Source organism: Triticum dicoccoides, chromosome 6A (genome assembly GCF_002162155.2).
Source record: "Triticum dicoccoides isolate Atlit2015 ecotype Zavitan chromosome 6A, WEW_v2.0, whole genome shotgun sequence".
NCBI classification, from domain to species: domain Eukaryota; kingdom Viridiplantae; phylum Streptophyta; class Magnoliopsida; order Poales; family Poaceae; genus Triticum; species Triticum dicoccoides.
In genome coordinates this window covers 30,454,478-30,477,078 of record NC_041390.1, presented here as the reverse complement: position 1 = coordinate 30,477,078, position 22,601 = coordinate 30,454,478, and the positions used below count along the sequence as shown (strand labels likewise).

The 22,601-nt window shown below is 42.6% G+C and overlaps 1 protein-coding gene across 1 annotated transcript; it reads left to right on the top strand.

Moving 5' to 3' along the window:
- The first annotated feature begins 8,742 nt into the window (after window positions 1-8,742).
- LOC119314274 (2'-deoxymugineic-acid 2'-dioxygenase-like) lies at window positions 8,743-10,228 on the top strand. Its single transcript, XM_037589014.1, has 4 exons — window positions 8,743-8,974; window positions 9,134-9,375; window positions 9,445-9,766; window positions 9,883-10,228. The coding sequence occupies exons 1-4, from the start codon at window positions 8,789-8,791 to the stop codon at window positions 10,069-10,071; spliced, it is 939 nt and encodes a 312-aa protein (XP_037444911.1). The 5' UTR covers window positions 8,743-8,788; the 3' UTR covers window positions 10,072-10,228.
- Window positions 10,229-22,601: the final 12,373 nt, after the last annotated feature.

Here is a 22,601-nt window from a genome sequence, read left to right as displayed (position 1 = left end):
GGTACACGTGACGTGTTCGTGTGTGAACACACTTTTTGGCGACTCCGCTGGGGACGAAGCTTTGAACGGTCTTCAACCCGTTCTTGCTACGAAGAGATCATTATCAAGTTGCTGCAATCTACAAAGGTAATATAAATACCCAATTCCCCTTTGTAGATGCAAATAATCCATATGTTGTTGTTGGATCACCTAATGAGCTTAATGTATCGGTTAGCCCTAGTTTTATCAATCATGCATCTAATTATGCGCAAGGGCCGATGCAAAATAATCTTCATGCATCAAATTCTTGTGATTTTAGTAATGTACAACATATGTATCCAAACTCTCATGCATCGGCCCCACAAATCCATATGCCGATGAACAACATGATGAGTTTGGTTAATCAAATGGAAACACCTCATGTTAAAATTTCCAATAGCATACAAGAAAGTGTTTTATCTTTTTATTCATCGGCAACTAATTTGCAATATGTGAATCCAACCTTGCCGATGAATAGGAGAATTGGCCATGCTACTACTAGCTATTCGGCCAGTTACTCTCAACCATCATATGCTCCACCTCATGTTAGTAATTTTTCAGCACCTTATGCAACTGTAGATGTTCATAATTCGGCCCCGCATCTTCATGGTCATAGCCGAATAAGTGAAAATTTTACAGGAACACATGTGCCATCATCAAATACTGTAGCATATAATGCATACTCTACGCAATTCAAGAATTTCGGGAACACTCACGAATCATTGCCGAAAGAATCTGAAAGTATTGCGGAGCAATCCCTTCCAAAAGAGGTTGTGGTTGCATTAAAAAAGAGCTTGGCACAAAACAAGAGAATTAGTGCTCTTTGCCTTGAACAATATGAAAAGGGGTTGTTTCCTGATTATGCTGCAATAAAGGCTAGAGTTTTGCAGGAAGATGAAACTTCATCAATTGGTAGTATTGGTGAGAGAGCATATGGTTGTACAGCAGCGCATACACCTCCACCTAGTACCGCAGCATATTATACACCCCCTACATAATTGCAAAATTTTGACAACACTAACACTTCATTGCCGAAAGATCCTATAAGCATTGGGGGGCAAACTAATCTAGAGCGGGCTGAAATTGAGAGGGGAGTTAAAGCTTTGCGCGATAGGGTGCAAGTACTTCGCCAAGAGAGAATTGATAGGGAATTAGCTCAAAGAAAAGAAGCCTTGCCAATTAATATAACCGGTGAAAAGAATGATGATTCGGAAAATAAAAATGCTTCGGTTGGAAAAGCCGAATCAAGTAGTATATATTCTGAATCCATCAAATCCAAAGAGGCAAACATTGTTGAGAAAGGGCATGGAAAGTATAGCAAGACAACCATACTTGATTTTCTGAAGTTAATGGAACCTACTTCCTGCCCTATGAGTTTCGTGCCATAGAAATTGACGAGCTTCAAGGACAAGAACAAGTAGCTGAACAAAGTTCAGTTGAAAAAGATCTTCAAATTTATGATGCACATAATCAAGAAGAAAATTGTGACGCGGTGTTGGGAAGCCATCCAAAATCAAAGCACGATATTATTCATGCCATGCAACCATCATGCTCTCCCAACATATTTGAAGAGGTATGTCTAGCCAGTAATTTACCTATTTTCATATTTGGTCGTAACTTTATTGTTGATGCATCTATTAGAAAAATTCTTATTAGTAATTTTCAAAGACCAATGAAGAAGGGTAATTTACTTGTTAGCAATAAAATTGTTACTAAGCATATCGGTCAATATATTGTACCATTCAAAGAGACCGATAGTGACTTATTACTGCAGCCAAAGCGTTCCCCATTGCTTTATTTAAAGTTCATATCTAATTGGGTAGCTTTGCTTGCATCATATTTGGCTTATGCATGGTCTCAATTGAGACATCTATGTTCTAACTACTTTGATTTCAGAAATTTAAAGCCAAGGTTAAAATCGGAACCATTCGTTTGCTTAACTCTAAAGCCGTTCTCACAACAAGATTGGCTAGAAAACAATATACTTTCGATTCAAACATGTGTGATCAAATCTTTTATTTGTTGTTGAAAAATAATTACATTCGAGTTCTTGATCACCATGTCAAGTCATCTATCCAAGGACAAATGTATTGTAAGATGCATGATTCGTTCAAGCATAATTTTCAGGATTCCAACATGTTTCGTCAAATAGTTAAATCGGCCATTGAAAAAGGACGATTGAAATTTGTTGAAACACCAAGAGATGACCAGTCTATTCCAATTGGTCCTGATGGCAAAAGGTTTATGCATCGGCTGCTTCAAGCTGATCCATTTAAAGAGAAGATAAAAACTACAGGTGATGGGATCAAGCTTTCAAGAAAAGAAGTTGTTCAAGAGCATAATGAACATAATCTTGAGGGCGAGAATTATGTCGAAGCTACAATGAAGACACCAAGGACTGGGGGGCAGCAAGCAAATTCAGAGCTCAGTGCAAGCACAACCAAAGGAAACAAAGGCCGAAATAAGCACAAGGGTAAGAGATTAAAAATCACTTTCACAGAGTTACTAGCTAAATATCAAAAAGCAAGTGAAGAAAAAAGTGCTTATCGGCCAAGTAGTGCAAACACATCAAGATCACCTCCTGGGCGCAAATATGAGGACCGGTATTGGCAAAGTGAGAATTTTAATGCAACATATTCATATCCTTATTATTTTGGGCCGCCAATGCCAATGTCGTGGATGCATCACTATGCTCATGTAAATCCATATCCATCATGGGACATGTATGATACAAGGGCACATTCTTCATCTTATTTTAGACCATCTCACCAATATTATGCACCTCCAAGAACATCAACATTTGAAAAATCATATGTTAAAGATTGTTTCAATCATAAGGAACCGGTCCGGAGCTCAAGGAAAAAGAAAGAGGTGGTCAAACAAGTTTACCGTGTTAAAAGAGATGGCCGTAAGAGTGCTACTTCAGATTTGATCTCAAATGAAAAAGAGCCAATTAAAGTGTTGACATTGGCTACTAAAGGCAATGAGATGAAGCAATCAATTGTTGAGAGTCAAAATGTCAAATCTGAAGAAAAGAAGTTGAGAGTGCACAAGGCCAAAAAGGAATTGCCATTGGTCAAGGCAGAACCACAGCCGAGATGCCCACTCGGCTTATCGTATTGGCAAAAGAAGAAATTACAAAATCTTAGCGCACAAGAGCTGAGACAGAAGAACATGGCATGGGTTCCCAAGAAGACCAATCATAATAAAATTGATTTGCGTGCTTCTATTGCAACAAGTACAATAAAAGTGAAGAAAGAGAAGGATGGAAGCAACAAACAATTAAGCCGAAGGCGTGCATCACAACATCAGAATCTTCGGTTAGCACATCGTCCATTTTCTTCAACCATGCCATTGATGCCTTTGCCATGGAATTCATCCCTAGGTATGATCAATTACCCTTCATGGATTTATTTTGATCCATGGATGCAACATAATTTTCTATATCATGAGAGTGTATTACCAAAGTACTGTACATTTGGTTTGTTAAATTGTTGCTAATACAAAGGGGCCTAAATATTTTATTCCTATTTTATTTGTTTATTTTGGCTATACATATTTTGGTGGGTGAATTATACATGGACCTCATGTTAATGGTTGATATTTATCTATTGCCCTAAGAATATGTCAAAGTATGGCCGGTGTACTATCCTAACATCGTCCTTAGTTCAAATGAAGACCAAAACAAGCCTCATGCCGCTTAAAATATTTTTTCACAATAATCAAAGCCGAATATAAAATTTTATTCGGTTTGGAGCTTTTGGTCGCCATAGGTGCAATACATATTGAGACTTTGGGTGATTCGTTATGAGTAGTACAATAAATATCCAAGAGTTATCAATGTTTTGACAAATCACTTATAGTTTATCTTGAGGTATGTCTAGATGCAAAATTTACCTTGGCTTGCTTTAAAATTGTTCATATTTCTAGACATGACAATTCAAGAGAGTTGGCACATCAAGCATCTGGCTACTATGTTAATCATGGTGTATTGCATTTCTATCAATAGCCGATGCATAGTCTCGTCACCAGAGGTAAGGCCGAACCGAAGTCCACCGCTTCGGCCACTAATATATTTTTTATGCAGGTAAAAGTGAGGATTGAAGAAAGTTTATTGTTGATTATCTGCAAAGTCCTAACAAAAGGGTGAACAATATGGTTCGGAGGATGACCTTGAGATACATATCTATGAAACTTTATCATCGAATTGTTAATGAAGTTGAAAATGTTTCACCCAAATTTGCATCAAGGATTCAAACAAATAATGGCTGATATATATTTATCACCCTAAGCACATGCAAAGTGGCCGATGGAGTGTTGACGTCGTCCTTAGAACCAACACGGTACAAGTTATTTTTCGGCAAGCTACCGTTGCCAAAAACCAGGGGGGCATGTGTTGACGCTCAAAAATGGCATGATCGCAAAGAGTGACTTGCGTCTATAATGGGATGAGGTTAAAATTATGAGTTCATGTCATCATTTGATGGCCCTCTTCAAGATGATCGAAATAAATATGAAGATGGACCAAAACGGAGCTCAAGTGCAAAAGATATGACAATTTCGGAGATACTCGTGTTGACATCAGATTATAAAATAGCATGAATCTTAATTAAGATGGCCTCGGACGAAAAAGTCTTCAACAGCAAAGTTCTTCGTCTCGTCGAAACGGACGATTTTGATATAAAACTCGTCTTGATCCGAGGTCGTATGCCAAAGTTACAGCCAAAATTATGCGCTACAGCACTGCATGGCCGGATGATCCGGACCGGGGTCCAGATCATCCGGCCGAAAAATTGAACCAAACAACAGAATCTAAAAGTTGAAGCCGGATGATCTGGGTCAAGTTCCGAATGATCTGGGTAAAGGCCGGACAATCCAGGAAATTGTCCGGACAAGTTTTTCTGCTGCAAACTTTAGAAAATAGGCCGAAGCACCCTCAAGATGGCCTCATATAAAAAAGTATTCAACACGAAAGTTGTGCGTCTCGTCGGGACGGTTGATTTTGATATAAAAATAATCTTAATCCGAGTTCGTATGAAAAGTTACAGCCTGATTAGTGGACTGCTGTCAGAAATCTGGGCTTGGCCGGATCATCCGGGCCTAGAGCCGGACATCCGGGCTGGAGGTCGTGAGAAGTACGAATTTGGTTAGATTTTGATGATTTGGATGGTAAGGCAAGTCCTTTTTTTGTACGGTAAGTCCATCCGCCCCTTATATAGACAAGAGGTGACGGCCGATTGAACAACACACAATCGATCAAAACATATACTACTTTTTACCTTTACTTTTCCTTCTCCCTTGTTCTTTTTCTTCCTCGTTCGTTCTTCTTCATTGCAGGGCGACGAACCTCGAGGCCCTAGGGGCGATCAGGTCGACCTAGGGCAGCCCATAGCCCGCGCGCGCCCTGACGGGGTCCCTCCCGGGCGTGTGGGGTTTCGGGTCCTCAAAAGCGCCCGCCGGATTGTCTTGCGTACCGCGCTTCCGGCGGGTCTCCTTCGACGTGAGCTGCGATGCATCACCCCCGGCGTCGAGGATACACGGTGACGTGTTCGTGTGCGAACAATGATTAAAAATTTGGTTTGATCAGGTGAAATGGCAGCTGAGATCGATCCTGCTGGTTAGTGCTTTTAAATGCTGCATGAACGCAGAGCAACCCCATGCTTATCTTTGATTCTTCTTTGGCTGGCTTGTTGGTTTGCATGCTTTGACTTGAGAAATCAAAATCTAGGAGGAAATCTAGACTGAGTTGGAGACTTTTGGTAAGAGGTGCCACATACAGATGAATGACACCGGCACAAGGCGCGTAGTAACAGGCTGATGTAGTGGCTGTCTTCTCGGTTGCACGTTTTAACCGTCTACATCTGATTTACTTCTTACCAGCGTTCTGAATTTTGTTTTGTCGGAATTCTGATACAAATGTTCATATGCCAAATGCAAAATAAATATGCTTACTGGAGAAAGAAACCGGTTGTGTTGAAAGGACAGTGCCAGCACATTATTACCCTCTCACTAGTGGTGAATTCGTGTTCTCAAGGAGATCTTGCTATTATCCCTGGTTGACAAAATTGACAGCTATATAATTTTTTCAAGTATAGCAGGCAGAAACTATGCACACGATACCCATGCTGCCCGATATTTCTTATATCCTTTTTGCTGTGTTTTCTTTGTTGGTTTTAACGACTTCCTTCTATTTTGTTTTTTTCTTTACCAGTTGTTTTAGTTTTTTGTTTTTCTTCTCTTTTTCTTTTTACTTTTTTACTTTCCCCATTTTAATTGTGGAACAAAACTGTAAAGTCATGAAATTTTAAAAGTCAAGAACATTTTTCCATGTTTGTGAAAAAATACAATCAAATTCACAAGCATTTTTTAACTTCGTGATTTTTTTCATATTTTTTGAAAACATTTTTTCTCAAATTCATGGATATTTTCAAAATTTGTAAGAAATGTCTAAACATTATTAAATATTTTTTCATATTGGTGAACATTTTAAAAAATATGAAACAGTTTTGGAAATTTGTGGATTTTTATTTTAAAAAAGTTTTCTTAAATCTATCAAAAAATAGAGTTTAGACCAAGCGAGGAGCTACCATTGTTTTAACCATTTTGAATGTCATCAGCTGACGGTTTCGTGGAGCGACTGCACCGTTTTATTCGTGGAGTATTTGCTTTTTTCCTTTTATTTTTTGTGGTAACAATATTTTTGAATTTCCCTGTTCTTTTTTGCTTTTTCTTTATTTGACCTTTTCCATTTCAAATGATGAATATTTTTTAAAATTCATGAATACTTTTAGAAAATTGAACTATAAAATCAGAGAACATTTTTTCATGCTTGTGAGATAAATCATTAAAAATCTTCAAACATTTTCATATTAAAATGTTTTTTCCTGAAGCTAAAAGCAAGGAGCAAGCCTTTTTTAATCATTTTGAGCAAACATCAGTTGAAGTTTTCCTTGAGCAAAGGGTTGCGCCGAATTTTTTGGACCTATACGCTGACGCTTCAGGTGTTTTGCTTGCTATTGTTATTTGCGGATGTGTCTACTGTTTGCGTAGTATTTGCTTATATGATCGAATATTAGTATATGTTCAGTACTATCAATGTCATGCTCGTGATTACTTACTGGATTAAATTAACATGAGAATTGCTAATATACTCGACAACGACCTCCCCCAGGACCTCAAGACCATGTAAGGAAAATCCACACATGGCTACACATTCAGAAAGTTTTTTTAGGGGTACACATTCAGAAAGTAAAAAATACAAAAGAGAAACACATCATTCATGTGATTAAAATCAATTAGTGCACGGTATGTGAGCCACTAGGACATCAGTTACTTTCGAATGCATTTGCTAAGTTTGCACCACCCTAACCCAATCTAGTGGGCTGTCGGGCTATCTGGCTAGTTTATTTAATTAAATAACATTGTGGCCTACATCCATCGATCGATGTCTAAGGCTTACAGTGGTGTAATATATTCCCCGGTTTTTCTCAATCTGAGAGAGACCGATGTTAATGGAGACGAAGAAAATGGTAATGATGGGCCGGGATTTGGCTCGCCGGATCAACTCACCATGCCGGTAGACCAGCAAAGCCGGCACGTGGAGGTCGGAGAGACGAGATGCACCGCACACCTATGGTCGCGTGGGGGACGCGTTGACTCCATCGGTCTCTCCATTCTTTCCAATGTAAACGACATTCGTAAATTACCTCAATAAAAGATGGCTAATATAAACTCTATTACCATTTGACAGTTATTTATCTAAGCCCGACATGCTGAAAGTTACATTTCTAAATATTATATTATTTACGCTTGGTTTAGTTCTTACGGAGGAGAAATGGTTAATAAAAAAATTGGGACCTTCGTGTAACATAGGTAGTATATGTAGAGAACGGACGTTTGACTCTTGGCCTTCATGGAGGCCTTTTTTTTGAAAATTTCAAAATTCAAACTTTTTGGTTTTTAAAAAATCTGAAAAAAATTGTGCATGTAAATAAGGGTGTTATGTGTATGTGTGTAACATTTTAGGATGGAATACGTTGAAGTGCGGCCTATACAAAAAAGACAAATTCATGGTTTGGGAGGATGAATTAATAGTATCATGTGTTAAAAGGTCCCAAATTTGTCTTTTTTGCACAGCCCCATTTCAACGTATTTTGCCCTGAAAATTTACACATATATGTGTTATGCCTCCATGTATATCTTTATTTTTCTGAATTTTTTGAAACATAGAAAATATGAAATTTGATGAATTTTGAACTTTTCAAAACCGAGCTCCATGGAGCTCGGCCTCCAAAGGCAATATTCGGTATATGACTTATAAGAATTTTGAAAATAAAATAGTATTAGGACATTAGGATGGTTCCGGCACATGTGTGTGGGCCACTACCCAAGGCTTAGAGCAGTGTTGTGATATATTCTCCGTTTTTTCTCAATCTGAGAGAGACCGATGTCAATGGAGACGAAGAAAATGGTAATGATGGGCACGTGAAGACTCGGAAAGGATAAGGACGATGGGAGAGAAACTTGGGTCGGCTGAATTACAATCATTTTCCTTGATATATTGTGGTTGCTGAATAAGCTAATATTTGCACCCAAGTACGACTTTCATACGACCTAACGTAGCATTGTCCGGCGCGGAGGAGAGAGAAATATGGGATCATGTGTAAGATAATACTATAAATAGCAGGTTCCCTGCACTCAAGAATGTACAATAAGTGGGATCGAGTCTCCTTTCTTGCCTCGTGCGCTCTCGCTTCCAGTGATCCTTCCAATGGAGAATATGCTCTCCTCAGCCCCGCTGCCATCGTCCCTCCCGGACCGCTTCATCTTGCTGCCTGACCAGCGCCCACCGGCATCATCCGTTGCCGTATCGCTGCCCGTTATCGACCTCAGCCGCGGCCGCGACGAGGTTCGCCGCGCTGTCCTGGACGCCGGCAGGGAGCTCGGCTTCTTCCAGGCAAGTCGAAACAAACCAAGCAGCAATCAATCCCCTCGTTTAATTCCACTTGACCCTCCACACACGGAGACACCAACATTGTCATAGTAGACAGACACATCACTCCTGCATCACGAGAATGGAGGCACCAATAATGCGTGGTAATTCAAATGAATGCAGGTGATCAACCACGGCGTCTCCGAGCAGACGATGCGGGAGATGGAGGAAGTGTGCGAGGAGTTCTTCCGGCTGCCGGCGGCGGACAAAACGGCCTTGTACTCCGAGGACAGGTTCAAGCGCAACCGGCTCTTCTCCGGTACCATCTACGGCGATCGTTACTGGCGGGACTGCCTCCGCCTTGCCTGTGCCTTTCCCGTCGGCGACACAAAGAACGACTGGCCCGACAAGCCCCAGAGTCTCCGGTAAAGATCGCAGTGTGCCTCTCCGATCCGATCAATTTGGCTTTGACTCTTTCGTCTCGTGCACTCCAGGGAGGTTATCGAGAAGTTCATCATGCCGACGAGAGGCGTCGCTATGGAGCTGCTGCGGCTGCTAAGCGAGGGCATGGGGCTCCGGCCTGACTACTTCGAAGGAGACCTCAGCGGAGGCGATGTGGTCATCCACGTCAACCACTATCCGCCATGCCCGGACCCGAGCCTGACGCTCAGCCTGCCGCCGCACTGCGATCGGAACCTCATCACCCTCCTGCTACCGGGCACAGTCAACGGCCTACAGGTGGTCTACAAGGGCGAATGGATCAACGTAGACCCCGTACCCAACTCCTTCATTGTCAACTTCGGCCGCCAACTGGAGGTAGCTAGCGAGCCCTAAAATTGATAATCAGTTATCGGCTTAATTACTGCTCCCTAAGTTCGGGCCGGCTGGTTGTAATCAACGGGTTCATTGATGTTTTAATTGTTTGGACGCAGATCATCACCAACGGCATGTTGAAGAGCATCGAGCACCGGGCGGTGGCCAACTCAGCGCTGGCGCGGACGTCGGTGGCGGCGTTCATCATGCCGGCCGCGGACAGCCTCATCGGCCCCGCTGAGGAGTTTGTTAGCAAGGACAACCCGCCGCGCTACCGCCCGGCCATTTTTGGCGAGTTCATACGCTGATGCGCATGTAAAGTTTTCCCAATAAACGCGCTCTCTCGTGCGCGTAACAAGAAACCACCAGTGATGTGTGTCGATCGTTGGGTAAAAATATCTCATGCTAGTATATACTCATAAAATAAATCAACGCCCACTTACAGGGGCTGGATATTTTGTTAAACACATAATACTATACTAGTAGAAGAATAATGATATTTCAAAGTCATCTCTTTTACTTTGAGCCTAGCCCTAACTAAAAGCATTCGAAGGCTCGGAGAATTCTCGTCCGGATATAAACCTATCTATCGATTACTACGCAGTGTGTAACTTTTTCACTTTCATTTTCCCATATTACCGAGCACGGACTACCAGATTTTTTTTTGCGACGGTAAAAGGAGTGTATTTCTCAAGAGCAGCGAAGTTCATCTCTACACAAACTAGGAATGTTAACAGGACCAAAATGGATCCAAACCACAGTACAGTCCTACGTCCTCTCAAAGTTTGCGAAAACATGACTAACATTCTTCTACTCTCTCTAAAAATATGAGCAATTCTAGACTCCTGCTCGCCCATAAGCCAATCTTCACCTCCGAAAGAACCATGGCATATTGGGACCGATCATGTCCCTTAGCATTGGTCACTTGGACAACTTGCAAACTATCACACTCCAAGATGATTGGTAGTTATGTCCAATGGTGCGAGAGCCAAACCCTCCATGCACCCTACAAGCTCCACATCCAAGACGTCCAAGCATGACCATGGGGACCTGCACGTAGAGAAAATGATGGAGCCATGCATCATGGCCACATAACACCATCCCCGCACATGCACTCCCATCCTCTTGATGTGTTTAGATGTTCAATACAATAGCTAGAGGAGGTGCCCTACATGATTATGGTTATCTGATGTATTTGTAGTGGTGATGTTAATCATGTGATGAATTCTTTCTTTATGTTCAGATTTATGAATGTCCACTTGTTTAATCGGACAGTTTAGATCGGTAATCAGTAGTGAGAGAGGTGTGCAATAGTTGGGTTCAATCTTGTAAATAATCTACCACAATGACAAAAATTGAAAATTACTTTATATAATTGTTGCTACTATAAGGGTTAAGCTTTATTAAAGGATTCTTTAAAATCCCATAAACAGCTATATGTCATCTTGCTCAAATGATTGCATGTGTTCACACTTAGGCCTCCTTTGGTTTACAGGAATTTCATAGGAATTCTAGAGGATAGGATTTTTATAGGATTTTTTCCTTTAGAGCCCTTTGATTCATAGGAATGAATTCCTATTCCTACATAGGATTGGTTCCTATCCTCCACATTTCATAGGAAAATAAAAAAGAGTCTAGACTCAATGGAAAAATTCCTTTGGTGTCAACCAAATGACATCTTGTTTCCTATTCCTACTCATAGGATTTGAGATACATGTCATCTCATTTCCTACAAGATTCCTATTCCTATGATAATCCTATCCTATGAACCAAAAGAGGCCTTAAAGTCCAAACGGTGCAGAGGGATCTCGATCTATGCACTGGCTATTTAGCTACAAGATGCAGAGGGTATCTGGGTTTAATAGTATTTTGGACGTATTGTCTATGTAAGATCAACACTTATATGTTTGACATGAACATGAAATACATTTTTTCACCTGATTATGTTAGTTACCGCACTTTTATGTATTGGATAGATGTACTTGGTGAACCTATGAACCATGGTCTACTTACCACACTTCTATAAACTCTTTTATTTTCAGTTTTGATTTATTCAAAAATACAAAATTAGTATTTACTACTTTATCCTTTAATCGTCTTGTGCAACTAGCAAGATTAGCACCCTTGCTAGCACAGTTAGGGACACAAGTGTATTTTATTTGTGTTGTAGAATATTAAACTATCGCAGAATACCGGTACCTCCATGGATTGATACATCGGTTTCTCACTGAGGGAAAACTTGTTGTGTACTGCAAACACCTATGCTAGGGAGTCCAGCCAGGCTATTTTCCGTTAGCAAGGCTGAGGTTTTTTTAGCTGAGTCATCCGTGCGTCGGTTACTTAAGGAAAATAAAGGGATATGGCTTTGGTGGCATCTTTGTATTGCGTGTACTCGGCAAAGGGGTGACTCCTGGCCTTCCTTATTTGGAAAAAAGAAAAATATAAATGTTTACTGAGTTCCCATTAGTGGAAACTCGAGAGAAGTCGCAACGATTGCATGTTGCCGTCAGCAGGGTTGTGTCGGGCCCATTGCTCATGTCTTTGCTAACTTCGTGTGGAAGGAAACACGGGAAATGGGGTCGAGTTTCGTTTGATTGCCGAGTTGCTTTTCCTCTATTGGGCAGACTTCTCTATTTTGCAGAGTTTCATGTGATTTATGAGTTCGTTTATATCCGTTCTCAATAAGAGCAATTTTAACGTGTCACCTCTTACCTCCACTTTCCACATGGGAGGTAAAAAGGTAAGAGTTACTAGGATCCACTACTTATTAAATCAATGGCTCAGATCTATTATCTACTCTTACCTCTTATGTTAAAAGAAAAGATACGAGGGAGCATGTTAAAATTTGCCTCTGGCAAACAGTAGCATTGCCGAGCTGCCAATAGAAAGCACTTGGCAAACTCTCCGAACTAGGCATCTTTGCCGGTTCATGTAGTGCTAGGACAAAAAAGTGCTAGAATATAGGATGTGTTTGGTAATCCGCATCAACCCCAACCAGACCGGGAGGAAAATAGCCTGTTTAGTTGACCGGCCTGCATCAGATACTCGGCCCGCATAAAACTTAAAGCATCTCTAGTCCTACATGCATGGGAACAGGCTGAATCGGCCGTTTCCTGTGAGCCAGGCTCAAGTAAGGATGGCAATGGGTGGGGTATGGGGCGGTTAGAGAAATACCATACCCATACCTCTGTAGTCAATAGGTACAAAATTCTACACATACCCGTACCTATAGCCGACAGGTACCTATACCCATTGGGTACCCAGCGGGTAGATCAAACAGTACACAAGTTATTGATAATTTTACATTCATTTATAGCACATTTGATACAAAAAACATTTAGCTCAACTCAAGAACAAATATATGCGTACAAGATAATCATTATACATATACTAAATCTGACCAGGTTTCTTTTACCCTGTTTTTTGACTTTTTTCAATCAGTGAAAAACCAACCAATAGGGATGCGACACGTTATTTACTGGGGGTTCTGATGAGGTACACATTGTGATGCACCTAGAGATTTTCTTCAGGATTTTGTGCCAAGTCAACCGGGGCGGTGGAGGTGGGCCTGCATGGCGGGGGGCATAGATGCGTGACGTGATTGATCTTTGCTGCTTTGTTTGCAGATGCATGCATGCAGCGGTGGATTTTTTTTTGCAGTTGCATGCATGCAGCGGTGGGTAGGCGGTGTTTTTTTTTTTTTGCAGTTGCATGCATGCAGCGGCGAGTTTTTCACGCCACGTGCATGTATCGATCGTTTCCAGGCTTCTCTCGATGGCCGGCCGTTCAACGTAGGCATTTGTGTTCCTTTCTTCTTCTTTTGTGTCGATTGATGGATGTAGGCGATAGTACATATCTCTAGATTATCCAGTTAGAAATGTGCACGACTCAATCACCTTCGTTGTATGTCTCTATAAAAGGAGGTGTTTTTCTTTTTGGTTGCACATCTCCCAAATCCCACCAATAGATGCCTACGGTCGTCCCCTTCATGACTTCGCTGTTGGCCCGTCCCTCTACGAGCCTCGACCGTCGGGCCTCCGTTTTCCCTCCCAGCGCTGGCCACTCCATCGCCCTTCCGACAGAGGCACCTCCTCCGCCTCTGCTTTGCGTATGTGGGATCACACAACCACTGATCATATAGCCGGTTCCTCAGGTCGGGCACCAGATGCTCCGAACCTGCCATATCATGCTCGGCTATGGCGGGAACGATACGATCGCTTGGGCCACCTCCCATGGTCCTTGGCAGCTCCAAATAAGAGGTGAGAAATCACGCGCACCTGCATGTGTTCGATATTGTGTGCAATGATCATAGTGGATTCGGCATGGAGGGCGGTGGAGCTTCTGGGTCTCGATCATCACAGACATGAACATAACAGGAAGGACAGACGGCGTAGGAAAAGCCCGCGATCGAGAGACGGCCGCCTTTGGCATCACAAGACCTTGATGTCGTCATGGCAGTCAGACGCGTGATGCGTCCGGCAACGCGTCCTCACTCCCAGACAACTCGCAGTCGTTCCCCAACGACGACGCTTGCGGCTTGCCCCGCCGCCCTATGCAGCCCTCCCGCCGTCAGCGTGTGAGGTCGTTACGGCCCGGCTACCTTGCGCCCTCTCACGTCTCTCTGGCCGCAGCCCGGCGCCGCCTTCCAGCGCAGATGGGAGGCCGCCGCCTTGAGCTCGCGCCAGCCCAGCTGCAAGTCAGCCGTGGACGAGGTCGACTTGCATACACGGGAGATGGCGCAGAGTGCTGGCCGCGATCGCCGCGGCGGTGATGGGCATGGCCCGGTCAATACGGTGATGGACGAGATGGTCTACATCATGAACAACAAGAAAGCGCACTACGGCACTCTCGCGGCCTCGCCAAAACCCCTGTGCCCCAGGCCGTATCTCTGGCTACTCCTCGAGCGGCTCCGTCGTCGCCGTCGCCCGAAGCCTTGCTGACTTCGCCCTGGCCACAGAAAGCGGCGGCAGTGTTAGGGTGTCCGCTGCCTATTGCGGCAACTGCAGGCTCCGGCCTTCCCATGGACTGGTGCGCACTGAATATGTCGTCCTGATGGCACATATGTTCGACACTGTCGGTTTCAGTTATGCTTCTGCGATATTTGCCCCGCGATGGAGCCAGTCGAACATATGTTGCTTTCACTGCAGGGCCGGGTCGAGCTGTGGAATGCCCTGGGGCTACTCACTGAAGCACTATACTCCTCCTACTCATTGTCTTTGTTTCCGTTGAGGTTTAGGACAGTTCGTAATATGCGTCTTCGATAGTATGCACATCTCCAAAACGGTATCCTGCATGAGCATTGCAGAGGTGTGGACCAAAGACGCTGTCATGAAGGGGTATTTTCTCTTTCATCGGTAACTTCCACTTGAATCTGTTCCCAATGGAAGGTGTGTGATATATACAACATCCCTTTTTGCATAACCTATTTTTAAAAATATGCGTCACTTATCTACCATTGATGACTCTAACTTCATATCAGCTGGTTGACTTCCTCAGAACAGTGCACTATATCACAAAGGAATGCCTTATCTACCATTGTTGCTCTTCTTATTCATCTACAATGAGATGCTCTTCATGGAAGACATAGCGCGGGCTGCAACCTTTCCAGTTTCTTCCGGTTATGCACTACTTACAAGATTAGTGGTTTCTTCTTATTTTGTCTTACATGAATGAAATGATCATTCTCTATGGTGAATATGATCATTGTATTTTTTTTTGTTATTCATGCTGGGCTAAGGGGGAAAATGTCATTTTTTTGTTATTCATGCTGGGCTAAGGGGGGAAATGTCTAATTTTATAGCATTGATCAGGTTTTCCCTTCGCAATACTATACTAAAATATAAATCAATGGTGAATGCATATCCCCATATTGCTTTAAAATACAGAGACCCATGTCATAATCAACGAAACAAAAAGCGCGCTATTTCACCGTTATAGTGTCGCTATAGCGTATTTGGAAGGGGCACACTATATTTAGCAAATTTGCTCGATATGGCGCTAATCGTGCTAAACATAATTACATTATGTTGTAGCACTGTAGTGTGCACAGTGCACCCAACAACATTACACTGCAGACTGTAGCGCATCAGACCACCCAGGGGTGGCGACGTCTCTGGACCGGCAGGGGCTGTGGCTTCTTCATCAAGCATTCAATGTTGCAAAAAGAAACTTATTTAGTGTTCAAGATTTTGCATGAACCTTACAATGGCAACTCAACATGGCCTGTGAACATGCAACTTTTCAGCAAAATGAATTCACAAGACAAATCAAAACTCGAACAATAATCTATGACAATTTTTCAGATACCATACCATTACCCATGTATCCACAGCAACCACACACCATTGACTCGATAGTGACATACCCTGGTGTCAAAGTGCACAGAATCGCATCCAAGAATTTGCATAGGCGCTCTACCATTTCATCATCGACACCAATCTAGCATGTGGTCGTAGAACGATGAAATGATTTACCATAACGACACAAATTTAGCATGCAAGCTCTAATTGTATTCCCCCTTGTATGAAATGTAGCAACTGTTTTATTCAATAAACTTTTCCAGTGTCCACATATAACAACTTAATGTTCATGCATACGTTATAATGTAGAAAACAAGCAACAACTAAGCCATTAGTTGTACAATTAACAAATAAACTTGTCCAGCATCCATATATAAGAACTTAATGTTCATACAGGAGTACATCATAGTGTAAAAAACAAGCAACAACTGAGCCATTAGATGGAAAATTAACACATAAACTTTTCCATCACCACATAAAGACCTTTCATATTATGTTTCAACAGGCGCGGCGTGCCGCCGCGCGGGCATGCTAGTCTTAACTAAAACTGACAAATAACTTTAACACGGGCTCACAAGCTGAAAGGATCGATATGGTTGACTAGAGGGGGGGGGTGAATAGGCAACTGCCAATTTTTAGCTTTTCTTTACCAAATTAAACTTTGCATCAAAGTAGGTTGTCTAGATGTGCAACTAGGTGAGCAACCTATATGATGCAATAACAACAAGCATACAAGCAAGCAAGGGTAGAAACAGTAAAGAGCTTGCACAAGTAAAGGTAAGAGATAACCAAGAGTGGATCCGGTGAAGACGAGGATGTGTTACCGAAGTTCCTTCCTTTTGAGGGGAAGTACGTCTCCGTTGGAGCGGTGTGGAGGCACAATGCTCCCCAAGAAGCCACTAGGGCCACCGTATTCTCCTCATGCCCTCACACAATGCGAGATGCCGTGATTCCACTATTGGTGCCCTTGAAGGCGGCGACCGAACCTTTGCAAACAAGGTTGGGGCAATCCCCACAACTTAATTGGAGGCTCCCAACAAGACCACGAAGCTTCACCACAATGGAATATGGCTCCGAGGTGACCTCAACCGTCTAGGGTGCTCAAACACCCAAGAGTAACAAGATCCGCTAGGGATGAGTGGGGGAATCAAAAATCCCTTGGTGGAAGTGTAGATCGGAGCCTTCTCAACCACTCTCGAGCAAATCAACAAGTTTGATTGGCTAGGGAGATAAATCGGGCAAAATGAATCTTGGAGTATTTAATGGAGCTTGAGCAATAAATGGAGCTTGGGGGAGGAAGAGGTAGGTGAGAAGGAAGAAGGGGACTCCCTTTTATAGTGGGGGCAACAATCCCGTTGCCCCCCACCAACCAGCCCCGCACAGGGCGGTACTACCGCTGAGAAGGGGCTGTACTACCGCCAAGCAACGGTACTGCCGCGCCAGCCAGCGGTACTGCCGCGCTGAGGAGACTTAGTAGGGAACGGACCCAAATGCGGTACTACCGCGGTGGTAGGGCGGTACTACCACTCCTAGAACGGTACTACCGCCACTACAACCGTGACTAGTGCCGCAAAACCCGACACGAGAAAAGACCTCTTGAATCGAGGCGGTAGGAGCTAGACTACCCAGCGGTACTACGGCAGTGGGGTCAAGGGCGGTAGTACCGCTGTGGAGCGGTACTGCCGCTTGTGACCCTTCGACCGTAGTACCACAGGCAGTGCGGTACTACCGCTGGGGCGCGAGAGAGAGAGAAGGGATCTCTCAAATATGCTGAGGACAAGGCGGAGGTGCCAGGCCCCCAGCGGTACTACTGCTGTGGAGCCAAGGGCGGTACTACCGCTGCGGAGCGGTACTGCCGCTTGGCTCCTCAGCGGTACTACCGCTGGGTGCGCGGTACTACCGCTTAGACCCAGACAGGACAAGGAAGAGAGGAGAGATCTCTTCAATGGAAAGGAAATGCTCGGAGGGTGAGGAAGCTGATGTGTACGTGCTGATTCTACCCATGCAAAACCCCAGCGGACCCCCTCTTGATAGTACGGTGCCCTCTACGCAACTAGTCCACCGAGAAAGAAACGAAAGAGCTACACCGTCTTGAAATACACTCCGAGGGGAAGAAGGCGTCTCGTGCTAGGGGAGAATCTGTGAATTATTTAAAGCACAAGATTAGTCCGCAAACATGTTGTCATCAATCACCAAAACTACCTTGAGAGAGATATGTCGTAACAATCTCCCCCTTTTTGGTGGATTGATGACAACTAGGGATTTGCGCAAGGAAAATAAATAAAACGAAGAAAGCTAAGAACTACAAAATATAGACGGGCTCCCCCAGAATGTGTGCACCAAGAGATGGCACGACCCACACATTCGGATCAACACTCCCCCTATATTTTATAGTCCAACAATACTAAGCACAAGATATATGAGAGAATTGAATAAACAAGACAAGCATGCATCTCACAATAAACTACAGTACTCAGACAACACATAAGTAATAAGGTAGCGATAGGGAGCATATGTCTCACACCATATGTCTAGAGCTTAGGTCTCACACCAAACCAAACCAAAGAAGGACACCAAGAGAACACACAAGAAACCACAAGACGACTCAAACCACGACACAAGAAGCAAATTGATACGTCTCCAACATATCTATAATTTTTGATTGCTCCATGCTACTTTATCTACTGTTTTGGACTATATTGGGCTTTATTTTCCACTTATTATTTTTGGGACTAACCTATTAACCGGAGGCCCAGCCCAGAATTGCTGTTTTTTTGCCTATTTCAGCATTTCGAGGAAACAGAATATCAAACAGAGTCCAAACGGAATGAAACCTTCGGGAACGTGATCTTCTCACCGAACGTGATCCAGGAGACTTGGACCCTACTCCAAGAAGTTTCCGGGGAGGTCACGAGGGTGGAGGGCGCCCCCCTGGGCACGCCCCCCTGCCTCGTGGGCCCCTCGGAGCTCCACCGACGTGCTCCTTCCTCCTATATATACCTACGTACCCCCATTAGACCAGGAGAGCCAAAAAACCTAATTCCACCGCCGCAACTTCCTGTATCCACGAGATCCCATCTTGGGGCCTGTTCCGGAGCTCCGCCGGAGAGGGCATCCATCATGGAGGGCTTCTACATCAACACCATAGCCCTTCCGATGAAGTGTGAGTAGTTTACTTCAGACCTTCGGGTCCATAGCTAGTAGCTAGATGGCTTCTTCTCTCTTTTTGGATCTCAATACAATGTTCTCCCCCTCTCTCGTGGAGATCTATTCGATGTAATCTTCTTTTTGCGGTGTGTTTGTTGAGACCGATAAATTGTGGGTTTATGATCCAACTTATATATGAACAATATTTGAATCTTCTCTGAATTCTTTTATGTATGATTGAGTTATCTTTGCAAGTCTCTTCGAATTATCCGTTTGGTTTGGCCAACTAGATTGGTAGTTCTTGCAATGGGAGAAGTGCTTAGCTTTGGGTTCAATCTTGCGGTGTCCTTACTCAGTGACAGAAAGAGTTGCAAGGCACGTATTGTATTGTTGCCATTGAGGATAACAAGATGGGGTATTTATCATATTGCATGAATTTATTCCTCTACATCATGTCATCTTGCTTAAGGCGTTACTCTATTTTTAACTTAATACTCTAGATGCATGCTGGATAGCGGTCGATGAGTGGAGTAATAGTAGTAGATGCAGGCAGGAGTCGGTCTACTTGTCACGGACGTGATGCCTATATACATGATCATACCTAGATAACCTCATAACTATGCTCAATTCTATTAATTGCTCAACAGTAATTTGTTCACCCACCGTAGAATATCTATGCTCTTGAGAGAAGCCACTAGTGAAACCTATGGCCCCCGGGTCTATTCTCATCATATCAATCTCCATTACTTTATTTTACTTGTTTTGCTTTTACCTTTCACTTTGCATCTTTATACCAAAAATACCAAAAATATTATCTCTATCAGATCTCACTCTCGTAAGTGACCTTGAAGGGATTGACAACCCCTAAGCGTTGGTTGCGAGTTGCTACCGTTTTGTGCAGGTACGAGGGACTTGCGTGTGACCTCCTACTGGATTGATACCTTGGTTCTCAAAAACTGAGGGAAATACTTACGCTACTGTGCTGCATCACCCCCTCCTCTTCGGGGAAAACCAACGCTAGCTCGAGACGTAGCAAGAAGAATTTTTGGCGCCGTTGCCGGGGAGGCCTACGCCAAGTCAAGTCAAGATTTACTCTCCCATCAACGAGCCATTTCTGGCGCCGTTGCCGGAGAGTCTACGCAAAAATCAACATACCAAGTACCCATCACAATCTCTATCTGTCGCATTACATTATTTGCCATTTGCCTCTCGTTTTCCTCTCCCCCACTTCACCCTTGCCGTTTTATTCGCCCTCTCTTTCCCAATCTCCTCCTCTTTTTCCCTTTGCCTTTTATTTGCTCGTGTGTTAGTTTGCTTGCTTGTTTGTCACGATGGCCTGACCTAATTTTGGTGATCTTCACCTTAAAAGGCTAGAAGATATCGAAAACAATGTCAGGAAGTTTATGGTCTTGCAATTCGAGCATAATAATTTCTTTAGAAACGAGCTTAAGGAACAAAAGAGTTTTATGAGTTATATGAATAAAGAGCTTGATGATATGTCCAAAGAATTTGATGGTGTAAGAGCCCAAATTGCTCATCTTGAAAAAATGACCGCTGAAATTTCGGATATGCAAGCCACCTTAGTCAATAAGATGGCCGCTAAACCGAATAACTATGAAAATCAAGATGAAGATCTGAAAGTTATTGATGTGTCCCCTATTAAACCTTTGTTTTGCAATATGAATCTTGATGAATCTGATTATGATCTTCCCTTACCTAGAAGGTGTTCTAAGAATTCTGAGTTTTTAGATCCTGATGATGAAATTGATAAAAAAAGGATTGGAAGAAATAAAAATCTAGATATTGCTAAACCCACTATTTTGGATCTCAAGGAATTTAACTATGAAAATTGCTCTTTAATTGATTGTATTTCCTTGTTGCAATCCGTGTTAAATTCTCCTCATCCTTAGAGTCGAAATAAGGCCTTTACCGAACACATTGTTGACGCCTTAATGCAATCTTATGAAGAAAAGCTTGAGTTGAAAGTTTCTATCCCTAGAAAACTCCATGATGAGTGGGAACCTACAATTAAGATTAAAATTAAAAATTATGAGTTTCATGCTTTGTGTGATTTGGGTGCTAGTGTCTCTACTATCCCCAAAGCTTTGTGTGATTTGTTAGATTTCCGTGACTTTGATGATTGCTCTCTAAAATTGCATCTTGCGGATTCCACTATTAAAAAACCTATGGGAAGAATTAATGATGTTCTTATTGTTGCAAATAGGAATTATGTGCCCGTAGATTTTATCGTTCTTGATATAGATTGGAATCCATGTCCTATTATTCTTGGTAGACCTTTCCTTAGAACGATTGGTGCAATTATTGATATGAAGGAAGGGAATATTAATTCCAATTTCCCTTAAAGAAGGGCATGGAACACTTTCCTAGAAATAAAATAAAATTACCATACGAATCTATCATGAGAGCCACTTATGGATTGCCTATTAAAGATGGCAATACCTAGATCTATCCTTGCTTTTATGCCTAGCTAGGGGCGTTAAACGATAGCGCTTGTTGGGAGGCAACCCAATTTTATTTTGTGTTTTTTGTTTTTGGTTTTGTTTAGGAATAAATAATCCATCTAGATTCTGTTTAGATGTGGTTTTATCTTTTAATTAGTGTTTGTGCCAAGTTAAACCTATTAGATCTTCTTGGAAGATAGTTATTTGATCTTGCTGTAATTTCCAGAATCTTTGCGCTCAGTGCCCGAATTGTCAAAAATCACCAGAACGTGATAAAATAGTGATTCCAATTGCTACTGATCAATAAACAAATTTTCCCAGGTCGTCTAATTTTGGTAGAATTGTTTGGGTTCCAGAAGTTTGCGTTAGTAACAGATTACTACAGACTGTTCTGTTTTTGACAGATTCTGTTTTGCGTGTGTTGTTTGCTTATTTTGATGAATCTATGGCTAGTAAAATAATTTATAAACCATAGAGAAGTTGGAATACAGTAGGTTTAAAACAAATACAAATAAAGAACAAGTTCACTACAGTACCTTAAAGTAGTCTTTTGTTTTCTTTCTCTAACGGAGCTCACGAGATTTTTATTGAGTTTTGTGTTGTGAAGTTTTCAAGTTTTGGGTGAATTCTTTTGATGGATTATGGAACAAGGAGTGGCAAGAGCCTAAGCTTGGGGATGCCCATGGCACCCCCAAGATAATCCAAGGACACCAAAAAGTCAAAGCTTGGGGATGCCCCGGAAGGCATCCCCTCTTTCGTCCACTTCCATCGGTAATTTACTTGGAGCTATATTTTTATTCACCACATGATATGTGTTTTTCTTGGAGCGTCTTGTATTATTTGCGTCTTTGCTTGTTAGTCTACCACAATCATCCTTGCTGTACACACCTTTTGAGAGAGCCATGTATGAATTGAAATTTTTTGGAATAC

What these genes read in the sequence shown, in the direction of transcription:
- LOC119314274 (XM_037589014.1), top strand. Translation starts at nt 8,789, where the DNA reads ATGGAGAATATGCTCTCCTCAGCCCCGCTGCCATCGTCCCTCCCGGAC. An exon ending in GGGAGCTCGGCTTCTTCCAG is followed by an intron (nt 8,975 to 9,133) that starts GCAAGTCGAAAC and finishes AAATGAATGCAG; the next exon opens with GTGATCAACCACGGCGTCTC. An exon ending in ACTTCGGCCGCCAACTGGAG is followed by an intron (nt 9,767 to 9,882) that starts GTAGCTAGCGAG and finishes GTTTGGACGCAG; the next exon opens with ATCATCACCAACGGCATGTT.